Raw genomic sequence first — 22,303 nt, 5'->3', positions numbered from 1 at the left:
CAATTGATATTTAAAACCTGAGTTCAAAAAAATAGCTTGTAAGGATAAAAGCTAAGTGTGTATCAAGGGATATTGTATGTCTAGTGGTTTGGGTTGTGATAAAAAATAGTAAAAGTACAGAAAACTTGTGTAAACTACTGAACATTTTCTAGTAACTTTTTTTTTTGCATGTGTTTTTCAAATAGGACTCTTTAATATTGTCACCTTTTGAAAAAAATCTCTTGTGAAGTATTAGTAAAGTGGTGCAGAAAAGTAAGGTTTTTATGCAGATATAATTTCTTTAAAAATTGAAATCTCTATTTATAAAAGCACTGCCTATACAGCCATTGATGTTGGTAAGAATGTTGCAGAATTGCCATGTAGATTTTCTCTATTTGTTTTTATTTTCTTTTCACAGTCTGTGAGAATACTTTTGAGTCTTTGGAGAGCTGGGTCAGGACAGTGAGTAATATAGAAGACTTTCACCTCCTGCAGGTCACCCCTGCAAATGCAAGGCTGGGAAGAAACAGAAAAAGTTAAGACTCCACTGAATACAAATAAATGTATCACTGCAACTCTACAGAGAAGCATGAGGACAAGTTAGGCAGAGCACTGGTTTGAATGACAGCCTTGGTGATCAGGGAGGTTCTTTGTTTATATCCGAGGCACTTAGTTCTCCACACAGTCTCTGCAATTAAGCAGGCCTGTATCAAATGTGAATCAATCAGCTTTTTTCCTACTAAGAATGACTGAAACATTTTACTCAAACCTCCCATTTCATGGTGTATCGCTTTGTAAAACGAAGTGGGCTCTCTGGAACACATCAAGAGCCAGAGTCAAATCTTTCTGATGGAGCTCAGTAATTCAAGGTCTCATTTTGAGGCAGCAACAAGACCTCAGGTCTTGTATAGGCTTTAAAAAGGTGGAATTTTAAATTACTTTTCCTGCCCTTGGACAGTGTACTAGCCTCCAGGTGACAAGTCAGTCTACAAACTTGTGGTAAGTTCGCAGCTAGGAAAGGGGGAAGCTCTCCTTTTGCTGCTGCACCCTCTGCCTGCTAGACCATGCAGGGAGTCATTTTAGATCACTGAAATGATAGAAAACTATCTCAGAAGACAGGGGGGAAAAAAAAGCAGGCATGTAGAAGATGGCATCCTGCCATTCTAGTGAGCTGAACCAGCCTTCGGGAGACTCTAACCAGCCCTACAACATGCGTAGAGAGGGGGCAGGAATACTCCTCTTTATGGCTCTGTGCCACTAAACCAGTACATCTGCTTCTGAAATGGAACCCAGGAGAATCTTTCCCTTATTCTGGGACTGCTGTGCAACAGTTGAGGTGTGCTGGGCCTGAAAGAACACACAGGAGAGCAGAGCAAAAATCTAAATGCAATGTGAGTCTAAAATATGCTTTTTTAGAGCATGTGTGTGCTAAGTCCTGGTCTCCCGGTACTGCCTGTGTGTCTTGTATTTCCTAATCTGCAATAACTGCCTAGGAGATGAGTTTGCTACCCAGAAGACTTCTGACTGCTGCATGAGTGACAGAAGGCCAAGCCAACCATCTTTCTCAGCTAAAGTAAATCTTCCATTTCCACTATGGCTTCCATTCCACTATGGCTTTCAACCTCAGCCACAGATAATTCTCCTTTTCTATTTCTCCCCATTCTTCTTCCATCTCAGTTAGCTCTTTATATTGCAGCTTCAGCTCTTATCCCCACCGAAAGGGAATACAACCATTATAGGTCTGTTCCAACTCAGAATATTCTCTGTTTCTGTGAATCCGCACTGTAGCAAGTGTCCTGAAGAGCTGGTATTTTATTCTAGAAATGGCAATGAGGAGTCTTGATTGATTCTGCAGAGGTGACAGAAATGTATCTGGACAAGGTAAGAGAATAAAGCCTGTGAAGTCAAACCGAATATATTTTTTGAGAATTTATTCCAGCACTTTATAGAAAACTGAGGTAACCCTAACAGAAGCAAAACTCAAGTCAGTATTACAGAAAGAATAAGAAAAATCACCAGTGAATTCACGTGTGAAAGTACAACTATACACTGTTCATTTTTTAAAGCTTTTCAAATTTGTACAAGTTCCAGAAACACAGATTGGCTTAGTTTGTTGGCAATTCACAGCTACTTTGAAAGCACAAATAAAACTGTTACTGTACTGTAATGCAGTGTGACATTAGTATGAAAGAGTCAAGACCCTCCCTCTGTCTCTGATCTCATTTGAAGCATGACAACATCACACTGACATTACTAATGCACAGGTCCCCAGTGTATGCTGGGTCTCACTTTTGCATGTTCTGAGCTTTCCATACCCTTTTCACTACAGATCTGTAGATGCCAAGGACTCCTAGCCTTGAGCATGCACTACTAAGTATGTATGAGCAAAACACATTTATAAAAGACATTTTAAAATTAAATGTGCTTTCTCTCAGACCTTCTACAGTCAGGAAAAGATCTGCAGTTTGATCTCAGGCAAACTATTTCAGCTTCAGACAAAAACATTTGGAATGTCAAGGGACTACTGGAAGTCCTGAGAACAACTTTATGAACATTACTGTTGTAACTCAGTAAAATCCAATAATGTTTCCCATAACATTGAATCTAAACATGCATCAGCGTGAACAATGAATGATAATTCCAAGTTGCAATATGTCCTAACATTTCCAGATACAACAGAAACGAATGGCTGTGGTCATTCACAACAGAACATTGCACAATATCGAACAGAGTGCCTCTTTCTAATATGTATAAGGAGATTCCAGATGGATGATGAGACAAAAGCAGATATATTTATTTGACTGAATTTATAAGAAACGTTAAGGCTACTATTTAATAAAATAAAAATCTGATTACCATGTAAGAAAACTTTTTTGGAAATGCTTTCCTTTTCAAAACGTAGAAATTCTCTTCTGACAATCTTATAAAACACATACATGCTGCAAAAATGAAACATACAGAGGAGCAATGAAGAATTACCTCAGCTTTCACCACCACTTCACTTGATTGAAATTGTTCTTGTGTTCCATTAAGCATAATAATATATTTGGAAAATGTAAATAACCTAATTACATTTTTTTGCTTCAAGCTTCCAGGCACCAGTCATATATCGCAGTCGTATAAAAAGAAGATCCCTGCCCATCTGCAGCCAGCTCCAAAAGGGAACTAACTTAGAACCTGTGATTAATGAAGAAGAAAATCAGAATGACATTGTTAGGAAAAAAATGAGCACCAGCAAGACTCGCATTTAAGCAGTCATGAACCTCTGCATTCTCAGCTCACTCAGCCCCACAACCTAGACTTTAAAACTAATAAAAATATATGTATTTTGAAAGCAATTGCTTTATAGTATTCCATTATGCCACAGGTGGGACACTCTAGTTTGCAAGCAGCACAGTAATTCCATGTATGTGACAAGATGTGCAGTGCTCTCCATGACAAGGCTTTGTTCAAGTAAATAGGAACCTGAACACCAATAACTAAGCAAATGATTTATCTAGAAACTTTGGAGAAGAGGACCACCAGCTTGTCTAACAACAATAATATGAAGGCGCCAATCTTCAGGCAAGGCAAGGAACCCACACTACAAAACCAAGCCTTCTACCATCTCTGCTAATATTTGTGTTAGGTGCAATAAACACATGGAACTGAACTGAAAGGAAACATTTCTAGTAAAGTTGGCTCAGGGCATGTCCATAAGTTGTACTGAGGAGATTAAAAAATATATAAAAAACATGAAAAGGGCAAAAAAATAGAGGAACTGCATTTGATGTGGGGGAAGTGAGCCAAAGCAAGCAGTACCTCTCAAGCTGGTTCTGCACTGAAGAAATACACAGGGAGCTATACTTCACAGTAATTCAGTGGCAGAGACCTCCTGGTCTGAGCAGGTCTGAAACAGTATCACATCTTAAGAAGAGATGGTGCTCTAGGGGAAGCCTTAATAGCTGAGATTTTTGGAAGGCAAGATAACAGTGAAATGGAATTGAATCAGTAAGTGATGATCGTCAGACTCCCTGCAAAGTGGTTTACAATTGCACTAATTTATTAACACATTACAGCAAGAAGACATGCCAAAGTAGTGTTTTGTCTTAGCACTGTAATTCCTTATTTTGTCTCCAGTAGGACTGCAGAGTTTCTCTGCCATGCTACCCTTTCACCCACTCTTTGTGTACCAAGCCATGGCAGTAGGCTGGCAAGGATATGAAATTCAGAATTTGTATGGAAGGAAGGCTGTGTGCTACCAAAACCAGGTAAATAGGGCAATAACCTTGGATCAGTTATTCTGGATTGACATGTCAGAAATCTTGTAAGAACATTAACTATCTCCCTACCTTCTATTTCAGTCCAGTTGACAGCAACTTCTGCTATAGGTATTTTCAAGCGCTGGGCTATATAAAGAAGTTCCACGTCAAAAGCCCTGAAGAAGAACATGAAATACCAAATATAATCAACATACTCCCAGATGAAAGACAGTGGAAATGTTAATTAAATGACTGTTCAGTTATGTAATTGATAACAATGCTCTATGGGTCAGATACACATGGATGGGAAATTAATTTTCCTGACTAAACATCTCAGAACACAGCCAAAATACAGACAACAACAACAATACTTCTCTGTAATCTGTACTTGAAGGCATAGATGACTCTGTGTTCAGCCCACTACTTGCTTCTCCTTCTGTTACAAACACAATTTAAACATTTTTGAAGACCATGAAGACCAAGCAGTCAAATGTACAGCGTCACTCCACATCTCTAGTAGTTTCATAAAAGAGGACATCTACCTGCTGTGGCTTTATGCTGATCTGATGGGCGCTACTTTTACTTTCTCAGTAAAGGAACTCAAGTTGGCAGTATAGAAGTGAAAAATTATTTATTTTACCGTGCACAACAGAATCCAAACAGTTTAGTGACCACTTAATGCACAAGAACCCTCTTGAGAGACTTGTCATTTTTGTTGGCACAACTTTTTGCAGATTGTTTAGCAAAATGAATTTGGGCAGTAATCCTGCTCTGTCAGGTGTTTTTTCCTATTCACTTTGTCCAGAATGCACCTTAATCTTCTCAGTTCTCTGCACAGAGAATTGTCTGTGTGTTTCATTCATGTAAATGCATTCTCAAGCAGGCCTTCTGGCTCTGAAACACCAGACTTTTGATATGCAACAAGTAGTTCGGCAGCTTTTAATGCTCGTTTAGAAATCAGCATATGAAGATGCCAGTAGCTACTATTGACAGGGTTGAACACAAATCACAATTATGAAGATTCTGATAATTTGCCTTAAATTCTCATTGCTAAATCCAAGACAGTTTTCTTTTGAAATGAAAGAAAATATTTTGCCACTGGAGGGAACGTATGCAATAAAAAAACCAGAAAATGATTAATTCATGCTTAGAGGGTTGCAAAAATTAATGTTTTTGGTAATTCCAGTTAACACTAGAGAAAAATGGAAAGGGACAAAGTGATCAAGAACAGATAGAAAACATACTTTAGCAGGTCGCTTGCCAAGTTCAGATGTTATTTTCTTCTACTTCAAGCCACCTTCTCCTTTTAAACAGTGCATTTCTGTAAAGCTATTACTGGATGCAACAGCAGCAGTCCACTCTGAAATGTGCATGTAGGTCTGACACACACAGGTAGGACCCCACTGAATTACAGACCACAGCAGGATGGCTTGCTGCTGGAATCACAGGCACACACACAGACCTGGACTTGCGCTCTCCGTGTATGTGACAGGAGAGCCACTGATTCCACACGGGACAGCACTAAAACAAGCAAAGGTAGTACAGACAGATGTTATCTACAGAGGCTACAGCTATTGTGTATAGGGAATTTAGAGCTGCTTTGTAAATCTGACTTTGATTAGGACACAGGCCTTCTCACTGTGACAAAAAAAGTTACAATAATAAATTCTTGTTTTACCTCAGTGAACTAAATCTGGTCCAAGCAGCCCTGTCATTTCACTGCGGTCTTTACATGAGGGTTGAATATTATTTTATTAATCACTCCATAGTCTCTTCTACTGAAGAGGTAGTATTTAATTTTTTGCTGACATTTTACATTTGTAAGCCAAAAACCCAATGTATTCACCTTTGAATGTTTATGAATCATGTGTATTATGACTAAATCTAATTTTGTAATACTTACTTAAATGACTAAAAATCTTAAGAGACGCAAAATAATTGTCTGATGAATTAGACTGCATGAGCTGCTCTAAAAGTATTACACAAACTATTAGCCTAGTGAACTAATAGTTATTTGCAATAATTCCTGTGGACAACTGATTACTGGAATGTCAGCACATACATCACAGAACATTAAATAGTTCTGTGAACTACAGGGCTTAAAGTAAGAGATTAAAAGCACAGGAATTAATCAGGTTGAACACTAATATTGTTACATGTGGTTGCCATTTGGGTAACAGTGAACATATCCTGAAACAGAAAAAAAACCAACCCAAAACTATTCAAAGCTGAAAGGAGAATGACTTCAGTAGAATACCACCAGGTTATTGTTTTTCATTTCTTTTCCCCACCATCTCTCAGTATGCCAGAATGGTTAGTCAGGAAATACAGACTGCAGTGTGCTCAATACACTGACAGCAGTACAGCCATACTGCAGACCACCAGATCCAGATGGTACGGGAGAACCACACAGAAGCTCCCACAGCCAGGATAAAACTTGGGTGTGTTAAATGGAGTCTACCCTAGAGGAGATCAAAGCCACACCAGCAGATGAGCTGTAAGTGCAATTCATGTGATTTGCCACAAAGCCATTTGTGAGCAGTTAACCTGTGACAAAACAGCCCTCAGAAACAGCAAGATATAATTCACACCATGTACTTCATTCTGCAGCCTATTGGGAGGGGGGCACACAGCTCAGAACACCCAAATGTGTCTCCTGCCTGAAAGAATTCAGGTTCCAATCTAAGTATCCAGAGTTAGATAGCCAAATATCTATGGTGTGAACAATTTCCCCATCTATTTCTAGTAGTGGCTCCATGATGTGCTAATTACCACAAACATGTATTGTAAAGTAAAGAAAAAATTCTTCATGTAGTTGTGTTTTGGTTAAGTTACAATTTAAGACAATTAATTTGAAAACCAAGTTGGTAGGTGTTTAATTGAATTCAGTCTTTTTAAACTGAATCCTTAAGATGCTTGAGCTTATAAAATATTTATCCTTAAAAATTATTCTGTATTTTAAAATTGCACTAGGACTCTTTCAGGCCCAATAAAATTAGGCCTTCAGCTATAATGTTTTAGCTGGAATTTACGAGTTTTGTACATCCAAGATATGTTTTTCCAAGAAACTCTTTAAAGGCAAAGAAAACAGCGAACGGTCAAAGAGATCTAACAATTAAACAGGATGCCAAGTAGGCTAGACTGCCAGAACTGCCCTAGCTGAACTTGGGCTTTTGAAAGACCAAGTGTCAGACAAGAGCAGGACTTTTAAAAAGACAAAACAGAGTTAAAACAGCAAAAATATTTTTGCGTTGACTAGATGCTCATAAACAATTTTACTTGCCATGCCCAAAACCAGGAAAAAAACCAATTCATTCCACTGCTTGTGTTGGTCTACAATGGCATAAAGGTGGGAAAAAATCCCTGCAGCAATATGAATGCTTATTTTCCTGTAACTTTTATGTAGCAACTCATATTTAGAGATTAGTGACAAACTGGAGAAAAAACCCATTTTTTTTACATTGATCTTTCCCTGTTTTAAATGTGCAACAGCATGCCTTGTTCAGTGCACAAGGCAATTTTTATAGATAAAATCTATATAGATCTCTTCATTGATCTGCTGACTTGTACAATGTCATCATAAATTGCCACTTCACAAAAATATGCCAATCAAACCAGAACTAGAACTACATTTTTGAATTTCACCTCCTTTTATCATAAAGGTAGGACTGTAATTGCTACGTCTAGTTCTTCTAAGGATAGACATTTTCTGGCAGGAAGAAAATTTATCTTTTTTTTGTTGTTAGAAGAAATCAATGATCAAATTTAGGACAGGAAAACTCAGCCAGTGAGACCATTTAATTTTCCAGTATTTCTCCTGTGCATCAAAATTTAACACTAACAGTTACATTTTTCAGGTCAAGACTATAGATGCAGAACTAGATCTTCTTTTATAGCCTGAAGTGAGTAATTCTGTCTCTGTTATGTTTTTATAATATCTTTTAATTTTCATTTAAGTTTTAGATTAAAAAATCTGCTCCATACATTTCTGAAAAACAGATTATCTGTGTAATCAAATTCAGAATCTAAAACACAAAGCATATGCTCTCTGTTCAAAAGGTTGCTTTCATTTCAAACTAATGTCAAAACTTCGCCATTTAGAAAGTAAATTTCAAGAATGTTTCATTTATACTCATATATACGCAGCCAAAGGATAGTTAAATAAAAAAGACAATGAGAACACTCACCAAAAAAAGCCAGTTTAGGATGTAAGTATTGGATATATAAACAGTTGTAGAATCTATTAATTTTCAAATGCCTTCTAAAATTTAGGGTTAGATTAGAACAATATTCTAGGGAATATCTTGGTCTCTCTTTAAGAAGTGTTACATGACACTTATTGCCGTAATGATAAAACTGTATTTTTCCTTGTATGCTTCAGCTTCAAGATTTCCTAAATATAAGCACCTATAAATCAAATTAATCACAGCAAGTAATATCTGGTCTGTCTTCTAGTATTTTTAGTATTAAAGAGGTGATATTCACATCAATGCCCACTGGAATGGAAAAAGCATGGTGAAAGCAGAAAGAAGTGAGGATCTAAGCAGGTGGGAATTATTAGATAGCTGATTTTATAGTACTTTTGTATAACATTAATGAGTAAACATGTTATGCATCAATTTTAGTCTTTTTAATAAGCATTCACCTAACACTGTAGTACCCCCACAAATCCAAGCTTGACTAAGCTTGAGCAGACAGGACAATTTGGTTTGTGCAGAAGCCTGGTGTTCATTCCTTTCAGCAGCTCACCACACGTTCCAGTGCAGCAGCTGGGGGGCCCACGGCCAGCTCAAGGACCAGGGTGCTTAACTCAGATGGCTTTTATCCTATTAAATTCCAGCACCCTCCTGCATTATTCCCAGAACATCTGAGCACTGACCACATGGAACTGAACACTCCTTCAAATACCTAAAAGAGCTGCATCCCACTTGCTGGATTTTATGATTCAAAGAGAATCAAATAATTTCTTTGGATGTCAAGTAGCCCCAGCGCAGTGACGCAGTAAGAGGAAATAAATCCAGATTTCAGAGCCTCTTATCCAGTACCAAGATAAGAGCTCCTCTGCTACCCCTTGCTGATGGTTTCAGTACGAACAAGTTGCTCTATGACCCAGCTGGGGACTCCACATTGTTCCGGGTCAGCAGAAGTACAATTCCAACTACTATTTCTTACTCTTCTGTCTCCATACTCATGATATGCACAGATCCTCTATGGCACAATGTCTAACCAGTTTGTATTTTCCTTTTTACACATGTCATGCAATGGAAAAATACCTGGGGCGAGATTTGCTTAAAATAAGAAGTATCCAGCATTGAGCTGTTTCAGATTCTTATACAATTATATACAAAGAAATCTAATGCTATGGGATGAATGCTTGATGTCCCTATATAATTTCCAATTGCAATTATCCCAACTGTTTGTACAACACTGACATTTCACTTAGGACTATAATTTCCCTGAACATATGCACTCTCCCCACATATTTATATTTCCCATCTCCCAGTTCATTTCCAGATCTTATGAATAATAACTGGGAAAGGAACAACACTCAATTTGTGCACTGACATGCTATCTTCCAGTTACAGATGCTAAATTACTAGCTGTGGAGCAGAAAATAACTTTTGAGACCTTACTATAGGGTTTTGTCTTCAGCAGTGGCAATAATCTGAGTTTCTCTCCCCAGCTGTTCTGTGAGATTTGGTTTAAATTATAAATATAAAAAAGAAGGTGGGTAAACACAGAGACTTGATTGAGAGATGAGCATGAAACCAGACAATTGCCAGTTTGTGCAGAAGTAAACCAAATTTTATAAAACCCAAAAAACCTAAAGCTGTTTTAGGCAAATTTGTGACTTGGAATTATTTGAACAGCTTCTTTCTTGGAAGAACTTGAGTTTTCTTTTCTTGCCACACAAAACAAGCATTCTTCATGACTAACCAGCACATTTCAGATAAATAAGAAAATACACAAGGGATTAGTTTATAGATTACTGTAGATAAAACAGCAAGAATAGAAGGCACAATGAACTAAGACATGAGGATCTGGTATGTTCCACACCAACGATATAATTGCTATAAAATATTAACAATATCCCTTTTTTCATTGCTTCTATTCCTGGATAATGGGGTACATCACAATTGTTTTTACTCTTTCATTCCTTTGGTGCTAGATAATTGAAGTGGCAGAAGAAAGCTTGTTTTTATCTAGAAAACATTTTATATAACATTTTATGTCAAATTACAAAAAAATCCTTCAGTTCAAAAAATAATAAAATTTAAGACTGAATTTTTACAGCTGAAACTGATTATCCTCACTTTCTTCTTTCAGTTTTCTTCTTGAAGTGCTTAATTTATAAAATGAAGTTAAATAAAGCAATTTCGAGATGTGCACTTCTGGGCCTCGCATATGAGTTTAACCATTTATTATTAGTATTCAGAAAATGCCTGTATATGAAACTTACAGAGCTTTATAGATCAAGATCGGGTTTGGAGGTAGCAGCACAAATCATACTTCTGGCTCAGCTGTAGCCTCCTTTAGGGCAATAAGCAAACCACTCAGGTGGGAAAGTGATTTTCCGACTTGTTGACTGCTCAGTTATAGATTCAACACAACAATAGCTCTACATTCCACATGAGATTCTTGTGCCCAAACACGACCTTTGCAACTGAAGTCTGGAGGGGCAGTATGGCTGTCAAATCTCAGCCTAAAACTATACACATTGGAATTGACTAGGGCTGTAGGATTGCACATGTTTGTGCTCGGGAACATTGTTCAGCAGTTCTGTTCCCTGTCAAGCAAGCAGAAGCACATGACAGATTTTCTTGAAAGAAGACAATTGTTTCAAGAGGTTTGATTACACCTAATTAAACTATCCTTTTTAGAAAAAATTGTGGCATAGAATATCTACAGAAATTATGGTATTTGTGCAGTGTTTCAATCTCATAATAGTAGCCATGGCAGTATCATTAACATATGGGAACTGTTGTAGCTAAATCACAACTAAAGGAGCTGTAAAGTAACTAAAAGACCACACATAATTTTCAGTCGTCTTAAATTAAAGATATCTGTCAATGTTCCTCACATAAAATACATTAACAAGAAAGAAAGTAAAGAATAAGCATTTGCTTTCACTTTAGAGTCCTCAGCAATTATAAACACCTTATCAGATATTGATTTTACATAAAATGCTTTGGTTAAGCATTACTGAATTGTAATGTATAAAAAATAACACTGATAGGAGTTTTGAATATGATTAATAACTCTTAACTTTCCTTATCATAATAACAGTTTCTCTCCATTTCTTACTCTGCTTGCATGGCTTGTATCTGTAAAAAGAGAGAGGACTCAGAAACTGGGGGTGAATTACAGCACCATGAAAATTTGTTTGTTTGAAATTTCTTCTGGAGGTGAAGAAAGAAGAGTTACTGGGATTTTTATTTGTTTGAGGCCTTTTTCCTCTTTTTTCCCCTCTCCTCTTTTCTAATCAATTATCATTTCCTATGAGAAGGCAAAACCAATATATCCTACCTAGGATCACATATATCTTTTGAGAAAAGAGGATAAAATTAAATAAAGAATAAAATTAAATACCCAACTACTTTCCTACAATGTATCTTAATAAGAACATAGAATTTCTAGCAGTTACCAGGATACTTTAACATAACAAGAAATCGAAGCTGCCATGCAGGCAATACTGTAATTGGCTAAAATGAGCAGCTGGGATGTATACACAGACATCACATGCTTCATCATAGTTGCAACACTAAAATTGCTTTTCCAAACGCATGTTCAATTATAAAAAAACAACACCAACAAAAAAAGGAACAATTTACCAGCGTTCTATGTGAAGCCTTGAGAAAGTCTGCAAGGCAGCTTCTCTGGTTAGAAGTTTAAATCCACACTGTGTGTCCCGGATCTCTTTGACACAGAGAAACCACACCAGGAAGTGGAACCCATACATGAGGAGAGTTCGAAAGTAAGAGCGCTGTGGACAAATGGCAAGAAGTTAGGTGGTTTTATTTGAGTGATGAGTGAAGTACTTGAAGAGAGGTGTCTTACAGGACAGTAACCCTGTTTTGTCATAGCTTTCAAAGTTTATGCACTGGAATGAAAACAGAACTTACCAATTGTTACAGTACAAACAAAATTTTGGCTGAAAGGGAAATATCTTCATCTAGAGAAAGACTTGCCAGTCATGTGTATAGTCTAGGATAGGAGTAATCCAAGTTCCTTTTTCTCCTCTCTCCGCTTCAAAACAGTTTTTCACTCTGGATTATGCCTTATTAAGTAAAGCAGGAACCTGCACCTGGATTTCAAATAATCAGTGGAACAGCCATATTATCTTCTGCATTATATACTTCTTTGGAAGTACATAATGGACCAAGTGAAAACCAGGTCTAAAGCAAAGGCTGCTGCGTAGGGTACTTCATTTTGTATTTCCAGCAATGTTACAGTCATCTCTTTTGTTTTTTTGCTTTCATGGATATGTTTTATATTCCTGATAAATGTACCCAGCCTACTCGTTGGTTACACTTGTGCTCCTGACACAATAATTATACAGATAAATTTGTCCATGAACTCCAGAGGCTGGAGTCTGGATGTGCAGAGGTCCCTCTTAGTCTTTTATTCAAGACAGTTCCCAAAGATCTAGAATTGTGATCTAAAAATTGCTTCTGAACTCACTGATGTTCTCAAGCTAAATTTAAGTGATTGTATCTATGACTGCAAGCCATAAATCATGTAAAATCTTTAGGAGCCAATGATCCAAGTGCTATGTATCTCTGGGTGATAAGAGATGCCTTTAAAGTCAACAATTTACACTGTCACTTGAAAAACAGAGAAGACGCTTGGCTTATTATGTAATAGCCTTTGGCTTAAGGAAAACCAAATTCATAGCTTGTGTCTTTTGAAAAGTGCTCCTGGCCCAGGTTAATGGTGGATCTGGTGTGTCCTCTTCGGCTCTTTTGGCTCTGTGACCAAGAACACCAGGCTCCCACCAGGGCCAGAAGGGAAGAGCTAGGAGGTTGCATGATTGTCAGACAGTGAAACTGCACTTACTTCACAAAGAGGAGTTCTTGGGTTATACTTATCACTCCTAAGACTATTTATGCAAGTCAGTATAGATTCATTAAAAGACATTAACAATTCTGGAAGCAGACCAGAATTCTTGATGTTTTGAGACTGAACATAAGGGTGAAATTCTGGTCTTAATAAGTTCAATACAGCTGCTTATCACAGCTTCATTCTACTGTTTTAGATGCCAATAAGTCCAGAGAGAAATCCCAACATCTAAAAGATTGCTCTGCAACTTTTTTATACCTACTGTATATATATACTGTTTAAACTATACAACAGTCTTGTCCCACTATAGTAAAGGTAGTCTTTCTATTCCAGTCTAGGGAACAACTGGGTGATGAAATGAAATGGGTTATACATTTCAAGCAAATCAGTACTACCTAACCAGTTTGTGATTAAAAATTCTCTATTAAACTCTATTAAAAATTCAGAAATATGGGGAGAAGCAGGAAGCAAAGATGGACATGTCCTAAAAATTATACTTTTGCATTAATAGATTAAAGTCCTGTTCCAATTCCTCTCCCTAATGTACCAAGACCTTCAAGAAAAATGAATGCACTAAGAAAAGTCTGTCCACATCCAGTATTTGACCATGCAATGAAACACTTTTTCTGGGCTCCACTTTATCAGCCACATAATCTCCCTGTAGTAGTTCCTGGTATCTGATAATGATGAAGGTTTTTTTCTTGTTGAACTCTTTTTTTGGTTTTGGCTTCTTTTTGAGGATGAGGATGCTTTGAGCATGCACTGAGGATGCTAATATACACGCAGCAATATTTGCAAGAACTCAGAAAGAGTGAACCACTCCAATACTATCTCATAAACCAGAAGAAAAGTACAGATCTACTAGAGGCTGAACATTACCAGTGTAACTTTTTCTGATCTTCTGTAACTATTTTAGTAGTTGTTTATATATTTCAGAATAATTTCGAGTACTAAACATCAGTATAAACAAAGAGAACTCTCTGAGAACATTCACCATGATGAGCACCTCCAATGACATTAAAAAATGAGCCCAGCAATGTGTCTGTTGCAATACAAGTTCCATGCCTGTGCTTTGTCAATTAATGTCTGCCAAGACATCAGAAAATCAGATGCAAGATAAAGCCATGTGCCTGTGCATCATTGTTTAATACACAAGAGTCACACATAGAACAGTACTGTCTGTGTGTTCAAAACTCAAAAATTTTACTATGAGTAATACAGAAGACTTAGACCACTTTCCCATGAATAGAAGTACTCTTCAAACAGCTGGCTGCTAATTACCCCTAACTCATTTTAAACAGGTTTCAAGATCTGCAAGCCAAATTCTTGCACTGGAAGGAAATCAATAATAATGAACTCATCAGCTGCTTTCCCTTCCAGCCCCAGTACTGGTTACTGGCAACCAATTTTGTCAGGGTTTAGAAGCTCTGCTTGTGAGATATTCTCAACTATAAAAATACAATCCATAAATTGGAACACCAACTAAAATGAGTTCAAAGTGCCTACAATCTAGAACACATCCTTTGTATATGACTGAAGACATGCATGACAAGCTTTTCCTTATTTTTAGCATCCATTTTTTAAAAAATGTTGATTATCTAACTGCAAAACCTGTAGAGCGGAAACAAATAATGGAAAATATTTGGTTATAAGCACACAGCATGAAATGGCAACAAACCTTTGCTATTGAGTCCTTCTCCAAATGAGCTCTAGAACCACAGGAAATAGCCATCCCTTCCTATACAGGAATATAAATTAAAGAGTTATTTCTTAAATTAATATTATTTGAATTGGAATCTTGTGTTGAGAATCACAAAATAAAAAAAAAAACCAAAACTTCAAAGCAGCACACTTTTCTGCTTCCTATAGCTGCACTTCTTCTACTGCTAGGTTTTGAGCCTAAATCAGTCTTCTACAATTAAGAGACAATCTAAAGTTTATTACAATTTGCATAAGGCGCATGCAAATTGCCTCAATTTATTCAGGTCTTTTTTAGCTTTACATTGTTTATGCATATGGCAAATGTTAGCAGTACAGATAAGTATGCAGCATTCCTAGGAGCTAAATGGACATTTTCCTTAAAAATTGCTCGATGGAAGCAATAACAGACTAAAGCACTTATTGCACTGATGTATCTTCAAATGAATAAAATGCCAAATAAAATTATATCAGCCAAAAATATAATCTCAAACTAAATCAACATGATCAAAACAAAAGGTTTAACACTATTCTCACACTACTTCCCACATAAAATCTCTCAAATCCACTCCATTTGAGGCCAGTGTTGGAGAACCAGCAGCTGCTGCAGCCCTGGTAGGGAAGAGTGTCAGGGTCACATGCTGCCCACTGGGTCCTGCACTTGTCGCTCTGGCACTCACAGGCTGTGGCCCCTTCCACAGGCACAGCCCCCACAGCTCTGTCTGGAAGGCTGCACATCTCTTCTGGCGCTCTGGGAAACCAGCTACAAGCACCTCACCCATCTGCATTTAAGCAGAAAATAAACCCCAGTTCTTTCAAGTCAAGCTCCCAAAAGAGAATGACTGTGCAGGGAGGCATTCTTGTTCTACAGGTTTTTGAATTTTTGTTTACAATAAAAGTTCTTCCAAATACTGTCATTAAACTAAGGACCCTGAGAAAAGAAAACCTATATAAAAGAGGGTGGAATTAAGATGCACCCTTAAAGGTATATAGGATGACATCAGATAAAATGAAAAAACAAAACAGTTCACAAAGAAAACTAAGTAGGCATCACATGGCATTTATACACAACAGAACAACTTCAAACAATTTGCAGGAAGAATAAACAGCAAATAGAACATTCTGTACTGCCTTGGAGTAGGCACAATGAATGTAGAGGAGGTAGAACTCAGTGAAAGCTCCTTCTGACAGCCCATTCTTGAGGCTTCTAACCTTACACTTAGGTCTTCAGACTTACATCTAGATCTTCAACTGGATCTCAAAAAATTTGAAGAGAACTACAAAGTCTATCTTTTGTATTAAATTATGCAAGTGTATTGCAGTAAAAGCATGAGAATTTATACTCACAGGCCATGGCTGGAGATTCTTTAGACCTTCTTCTACTTTTTCAATATCTGCAAATTTTGTAGCCCCATCTGCATCAGCCATAAGAATTGTTTTCCCCCGAGAACTAAAGACACCCTGCAATAAAAATAGTCGATAAAAAAATCAAAACCTTTGAAATTGATTATTTGTCATAAGCAAGGTGCAAGACGCTAAAAAATCCTATGTAGTAACACAACAGTGATAACTCACAGATTCCATACAATAGGTAAATCTTAATATTCTGCTACTAACAGTAATTTACCTATTTAAATGGTAATAGCATCTAGACACTTCACGCTCTGAGTGTCCAGAGTGACAGACAATGCATGAACATGAAAGGCTAACAATCCTCAGGGAAAACCTAAATCTAAAAGGCAACAAGTGCTACAGTCAGCTCTAGGGGAGCACAAAGAAGCAGTGATTAGCAGTTACCACTGCACTGGACGGCTTTTCTTCTCATGTGTGCTATGGAAGGAGGATGCAGTGTGAGTTTTACCTAACACTGTTTCATGAAAATTCAAAATTTCCCAAAACTAATTTAAGACTACTGTCTCAAGTGACAGTATCACTACAAAACACTTGTGATGCACAGGTTTCTCAGCTTATGTTACCATATGCTTGGTCAGAAAAAAAATTGTCATTTTTGAAGGGGGTCCAGACAGGAAAACAATTAGCAGTGGGTGTGACAGAAGTACTGTTGCAACCAAGCATGTATGCATCTGGAAAAGACTGTTAAGGAAGTAACTGTACACGCATCCACTCTACATGATGCATTGCAAAAGTATATCACACATAAAATTGTTCTCCTTCTCTTGAAATAACTTCAAAATTGTATCTCGTACAACAGTTACATATGTTCTAATACTGTGTTTTCTCCATTTCTCATATTTACTCATGTTTCATAAAAAATAATTGACATACTAAATATAGAGCTGAAAATAGAAATAAAGATATGTCACTGAAAATCCATAGATGATATCACCCTTTTTCAGAAAACCAAGGTGTCATGCATTGTAGGAATACAATGTTCCTTCTAAATGTGTAGCAGCTATTTCATATTTAGAACATGTTCATTTTATGATAATATCTATATGAAAGCATGAATTGTGCTGTTTTGACTATCTAGTGTGGGTGATAGCAGTGGGCTTCAGTAAACATAAACTTTGTTGGAGGAGTTCTTGTTTATCAGCCATGTTAAAAACTACAGCCATGACCTGGAGAGTGAAGTTTGCCAATTTGGCTCTATTTTTTCTACAAAAGCTTAACTTTAATCTGTAACAGTTTTGGGTTACTTTTTTTGGTTGGTTTTTATAAATGCAAGCCTATTTCTAGCATGAATATGAGATTCTAACATGAATTAAAATGATTCGAACATGAGAACTAACATGAATATGAGATTCAAGCATTTTTTTTCCTCTTTGAATTCTTGTATTAAAAAAAGTCTTCGCTGTTGATCTTTCTGGAAAGACAACACTGCTACCAAGATCTAAAATAAACTTATTTTGAAAAATATTTTTGCTTTAATTTATAGAATCTGTACTCAGTTTTTGTCTGATCCATTTGTTAATGCATTGAATTCAAAATGTCAGTCAGCACAGCTCTATCTTCTGCATATTTGGGCACAGGTACTTCAAACAGAGAAGGAGATGAAAGTATTAATTACCGTCCTGACTGCTCCCCCTTTCCCTTGATTTTTTTCCAAAGATATCACTCGCACTTTGTCACTTCCATATTTCTTGCAGTACTCCTTTGCAACCTGACAGATACACAAAAAGCCAGCATAAAACAAAACCAGGAACCAAGGGACAAGTGTACATTTGCTCACCCTTCAAAAGAAAATAAATTAATAGCACAGAGCTATAACCACTTCAGTCGGCACAAATACATTGCCAGTGTTCGCTGGAGCCTGTTTGGGAAAATAAAAAACAGTTCACAGTCAAAACAAGAAGACTGAAGAAATGAAGTAATGTTCAATAAGAACAGGATATTTCCCTAAGCAATTTCAACCCCCATCCTCCCACCTCTAAGAAACTCAATCTTAATTTAATTTGTATCATACTATTACAGATCTTTTCTATTAACACCAGTAGTTCATAAAAGAAATACAATTTTCCATGACAGCCATCTATTTCTCACTTGTCTTGCTGCTATCTGTGGTTTTGAAGAAAAATTCATATTGATCTAAAACCATATTCACACTGCAAGGATCTGAGCATTTTGGTATATGTTGTGGGGAAGAGAAAGCTTGAGTTTTCTCCTAATTTTTTCTAAAGGTTGTCTTGAGTTCTTTTAAGTCCAGAGGCCTGCAGCCATTGTATGCTCAATTGAAAGAGATAGTAGAAAGAATGCACAGCAGTCAAAATTATATACCAGCAATTCTTAAAGCAATATACATTTTAGTGTCTATGTCAAACATCTTCCAAGTAGTAGGAAAAAAACCCCACAAGCTGGCTAGCCTTCCTTGCCAGTGACATAGATCAAAGTTGAAGCAGAAGAATACAGAACTATTTTTTTTTTTACAGAAAATACTAATATGAGCACGTGGTTTTTTAAATTAACAATCCCAAAAAGGGTGTGGGAAAGAACTCTGTCACCTGTTCTGTCAATCACAGTATGAATGAGACATTTTAAAAGAGTTTTTAGCTTCCTCAAATTCCTATTCACATCATCACTATGCACATGTAGAGTATTTCAAGTGAAACTTCTTGAAGTTAGGATTAGAATTCTTAGAACCTCAGCAGCAGGAAAATGGCTGTCACAGCTGCCAATCAAGAAAACTAGAATTTGGAGAAGAATTATATGTGCATTCATGTGCATATGCGCCATCCATGATGCAATGACAGAGATAATTCAGATATGTGAACTTCAATTGTCAACTGCTTCAAGTACCAAAATATAAATATAAACCACCATTATATTCCACAAATATACAAAAATCCAAACAAAATGTCATGCCTCTGATTGCTTGGGAAGACATTACTTTTTCTTACCTTTGCAGTTTGATCTTTACTACCATCATTAACCACTATCACTTCATAAGTGAATGAAGGATCTTGTTTCTTGAAAATAAAAGCAGAAATAATGCATTTCACACAATTTCTTAAGTAGGCAGTAGGTCTTTCAAACATAATTATTATTTTCTCCCTACCAGACATTCATAGTTGCCAACAGATACTAATATGATGCAGTAAATTTGTTAAGATGGCATAACTACAGAATTTTGCCATATTTGATGCAGGTACTGTTACATTGGCTTGTCATGCTACCATCTAGAACTGAAAAATCAACTTAGCAGTAGAAGATGGAAGCTCAGAAAAACATCACTTTTAAGAAAACCTAAACAAAACAAAATCCACAAACTTTTATAATTAGCTTCTTACCCAGGGAACAAATCCTAATGAAGAACAGATGCTTAAGAAACTTGTTGGAAGAAACCAGGACAGAGTTTAGAAAGTTAAATGCATGGTTAATCCTTAGCTTAAATGCATGGCCAGATTTCAAGCATATGAAGATTGTTTCATCCTATAGTAGCATATTAAATTTTTACTTAATTTAAAAATTCTGTCTGACACTTGATTTAAGAATAACTGATAAGAGACAGAAGCATTATTTCTAAGAGGCCAAGTACTACTGTTTTAATGTACACTAATATAACAAAGTGACTAGATCACCAATTTGTTATACATAATATAAAGAAAAACAATGAATTCTGAATGCAAAAAGAAAATACCTGTCTTTTTTCTAGATAATCCAAAGCTTCATCCATCATAAGTGGTACTAGAGAAAAGGTGGAGGAAATCAGCTTAGTAGATTGCAACACCAAAAACACCTGCACAAGCAAGCTGAAAACAGCTACAAAGCAAGGCTGAGCAAATCAAGTCTTTCATACAACACTACCTTCAGTTAACAAGCTTAGCAGCTGCAACTCTTAAGTGCTGTCCTTTCTGAATACAGAAAGAACACTGAAGAAAATCACACACGATAAAAAGATAGCATAAAAACTTTTACTTTGAGGAACCAACTTTAAATTTTAAAGTATGTAATTCTCTACACAATGCTAAAGGAAAAAAAAAAACATTCTTTATGACTGACCCTGCAAAGCACCACTGACTTTATCTATTTAAGCAAGCTGTCAGCTTGTGTACTGCCACATCAGCTTTAGAGCTTGGTTATTTCTATCACATCTAAAAGCCTTCACTCAGTATCAGGTACTCCTATCTATGGCCAAGTCAAACCGAAACCCATGAGATCATACCTTTTTCTGCTTGTCTGAAGCTGCTGTAGTTGTTTAAGAGTGGGAAGCTCTCAAATCAATTTAAAAAGTATTTTACTCATTCTTGCCTTGCAGCATGTGCAGGGGCAATGAACAGCCATTCTTCTGGGGTTCATTAAAATTAAGAGGATTCTTACAAGTGCTCCATGCTATTTTTAGCAGTAGAAATCAAGTTACACTATGCCTTAATTTTGAAATTCAATGTACTTGGACTGTTTTCTGGAAACTGTGTCCAAAATCTGAATCATAATCTGGCCTGCCAGAATCTACTGCTAACCCAATTGACCTCTGCACTATTACAGTAACAACAGACAGATTTTCTACTTTTCCTCAAAACTAGAAAAATCTTACACCGGTTTTCCTCATTGTATGAAGGCACAACGACAGAGAGTTCTCTTGTAGCAGGATCATGTATATTTGGTGCAGCTCCTTTCCTGCACTCAGCATCTTTGTGCGGCATTGTTTTGGCAGTTACATGAGCGATTACACAAATCTGTGATGAAGAAGAAATGAAAAAAGTTGTCAAGCATTGTTAGAAGTTTATTTAGCTGTTAAATGTGCTACCAGGGGCAACTAAGTATATTTCAGTAATAAGGCGGGTCACTGTTGTGGAATTTCACACAGGACCAAGACTCTCTCATGCCATTTGGTTACTCCCACTCTGACCACTGTCAGCATCATTGGCTTGTTGCTGTTTTTAATTGCAAAGCATGCAGGGTGCTTCCAAAGCTGTGGTCCGAGCTCCTTCCCCAAGTAACCTTGAGCACATAAGCAGCCCCCCCCACCAAGCCACTGAAATCAATGGCAAGGCTGAAATCAGTGACCAGCCAGCCATGTGTGCTTGCAACACTAAGGCTCTGATTGCTTTATGCATGGATAAAAAAAGTGGTAGAACTTGGGTTCTGTAGCACTTTTACTTGGCGATACCACACACAGAATAACTTAGGTTGAAAAAGACCTCTGATATCACCGATGTCCCAACAACACCGTATCGATCAGACCAGTGCCAGGTCTAGTCTTTCCTTAAACACCACCAGGGACGGTGCCTCCGCCACCTCCCTGGGCAGGATGCATACGTGGCACTGTGGACAGGCAACAGAATTTCGCTTTCCAGGGGCTCGACCTTCTTAATCTCGCACGGCATTTAGGAGCCGCTGAAACATAGCAACTTCCCAAATGGTTAACGCGAAGGCGTTACCAGGACATTTCCCAAGACGTAAGGTAAGGCTGAAATGCTCCGTCCTGGCCCCCTTTGCCAGGCACGGTACCCCACGCCTCGCCGAAGCACATTCCCCGCACAACGACCCGCACAAGCGCAGCGCTGCCGGCTCCAGCCGCCCGGTCCGGCCGGCCCTATGGCCTGCGGGGCGCGGCAGGACCGCGGGACCCCCGGGCAGGGCCGGACCGCGCTGCCCCGCACCGGGGGGCGGCACGGGGCGGCCTCGCGCACCGCCCCCGCCACGGAGCCCCCCGGGCCCCCCGTGCGCGGCTCTCACCAGGACGAAGAGGAAAGCGGCGAGGGCCGCCAGCGCCAGCGCGGCTGCGGGCAGGGATAGGGGCAGGGACGGGAGCGGCGGCAGCGCCATCGCCCGCGGCAGCCGCGGGGCCCCGGCGCGCCGCGACAGCGACGCGGAAGCGGCCGCGCCGCCCGCTGGGAGCCGCCGGCGCCCCCCGGCGGTCAGCGCCC

The 22,303-nt window shown here is 38.0% G+C and overlaps 1 protein-coding gene across 1 annotated transcript; it reads right to left on the bottom strand.

The window, feature by feature from the left end:
• Positions 1 to 1,893: 1,893 nt before the first annotated feature.
• On the bottom strand, positions 1,894 to 22,281 carry ALG5 (ALG5 dolichyl-phosphate beta-glucosyltransferase). The gene is made up of 10 exons (XM_030273993.4): positions 22,113 to 22,281; positions 20,968 to 21,109; positions 20,074 to 20,120; positions 19,334 to 19,402; positions 18,007 to 18,099; positions 16,326 to 16,439; positions 14,959 to 15,018; positions 12,053 to 12,204; positions 4,311 to 4,396; positions 1,894 to 3,156 (listed from the first exon to the last, which is right to left on the bottom strand). The coding sequence occupies exons 1-10, from the start codon at positions 22,200 to 22,202 to the stop codon at positions 3,044 to 3,046; spliced, it is 966 nt and encodes a 321-aa protein (XP_030129853.3). The 5' UTR covers positions 22,203 to 22,281; the 3' UTR covers positions 1,894 to 3,043.
• Positions 22,282 to 22,303: the final 22 nt, after the last annotated feature.

Source organism: Taeniopygia guttata, chromosome 1 (genome assembly GCF_048771995.1).
Source record: "Taeniopygia guttata chromosome 1, bTaeGut7.mat, whole genome shotgun sequence".
Lineage (NCBI taxonomy): Eukaryota > Metazoa > Chordata > Aves > Passeriformes > Estrildidae > Taeniopygia > Taeniopygia guttata.
Note: the sequence above shows the minus strand (reverse complement) of the source record. Positions and strands in the feature narration are given on the sequence as shown.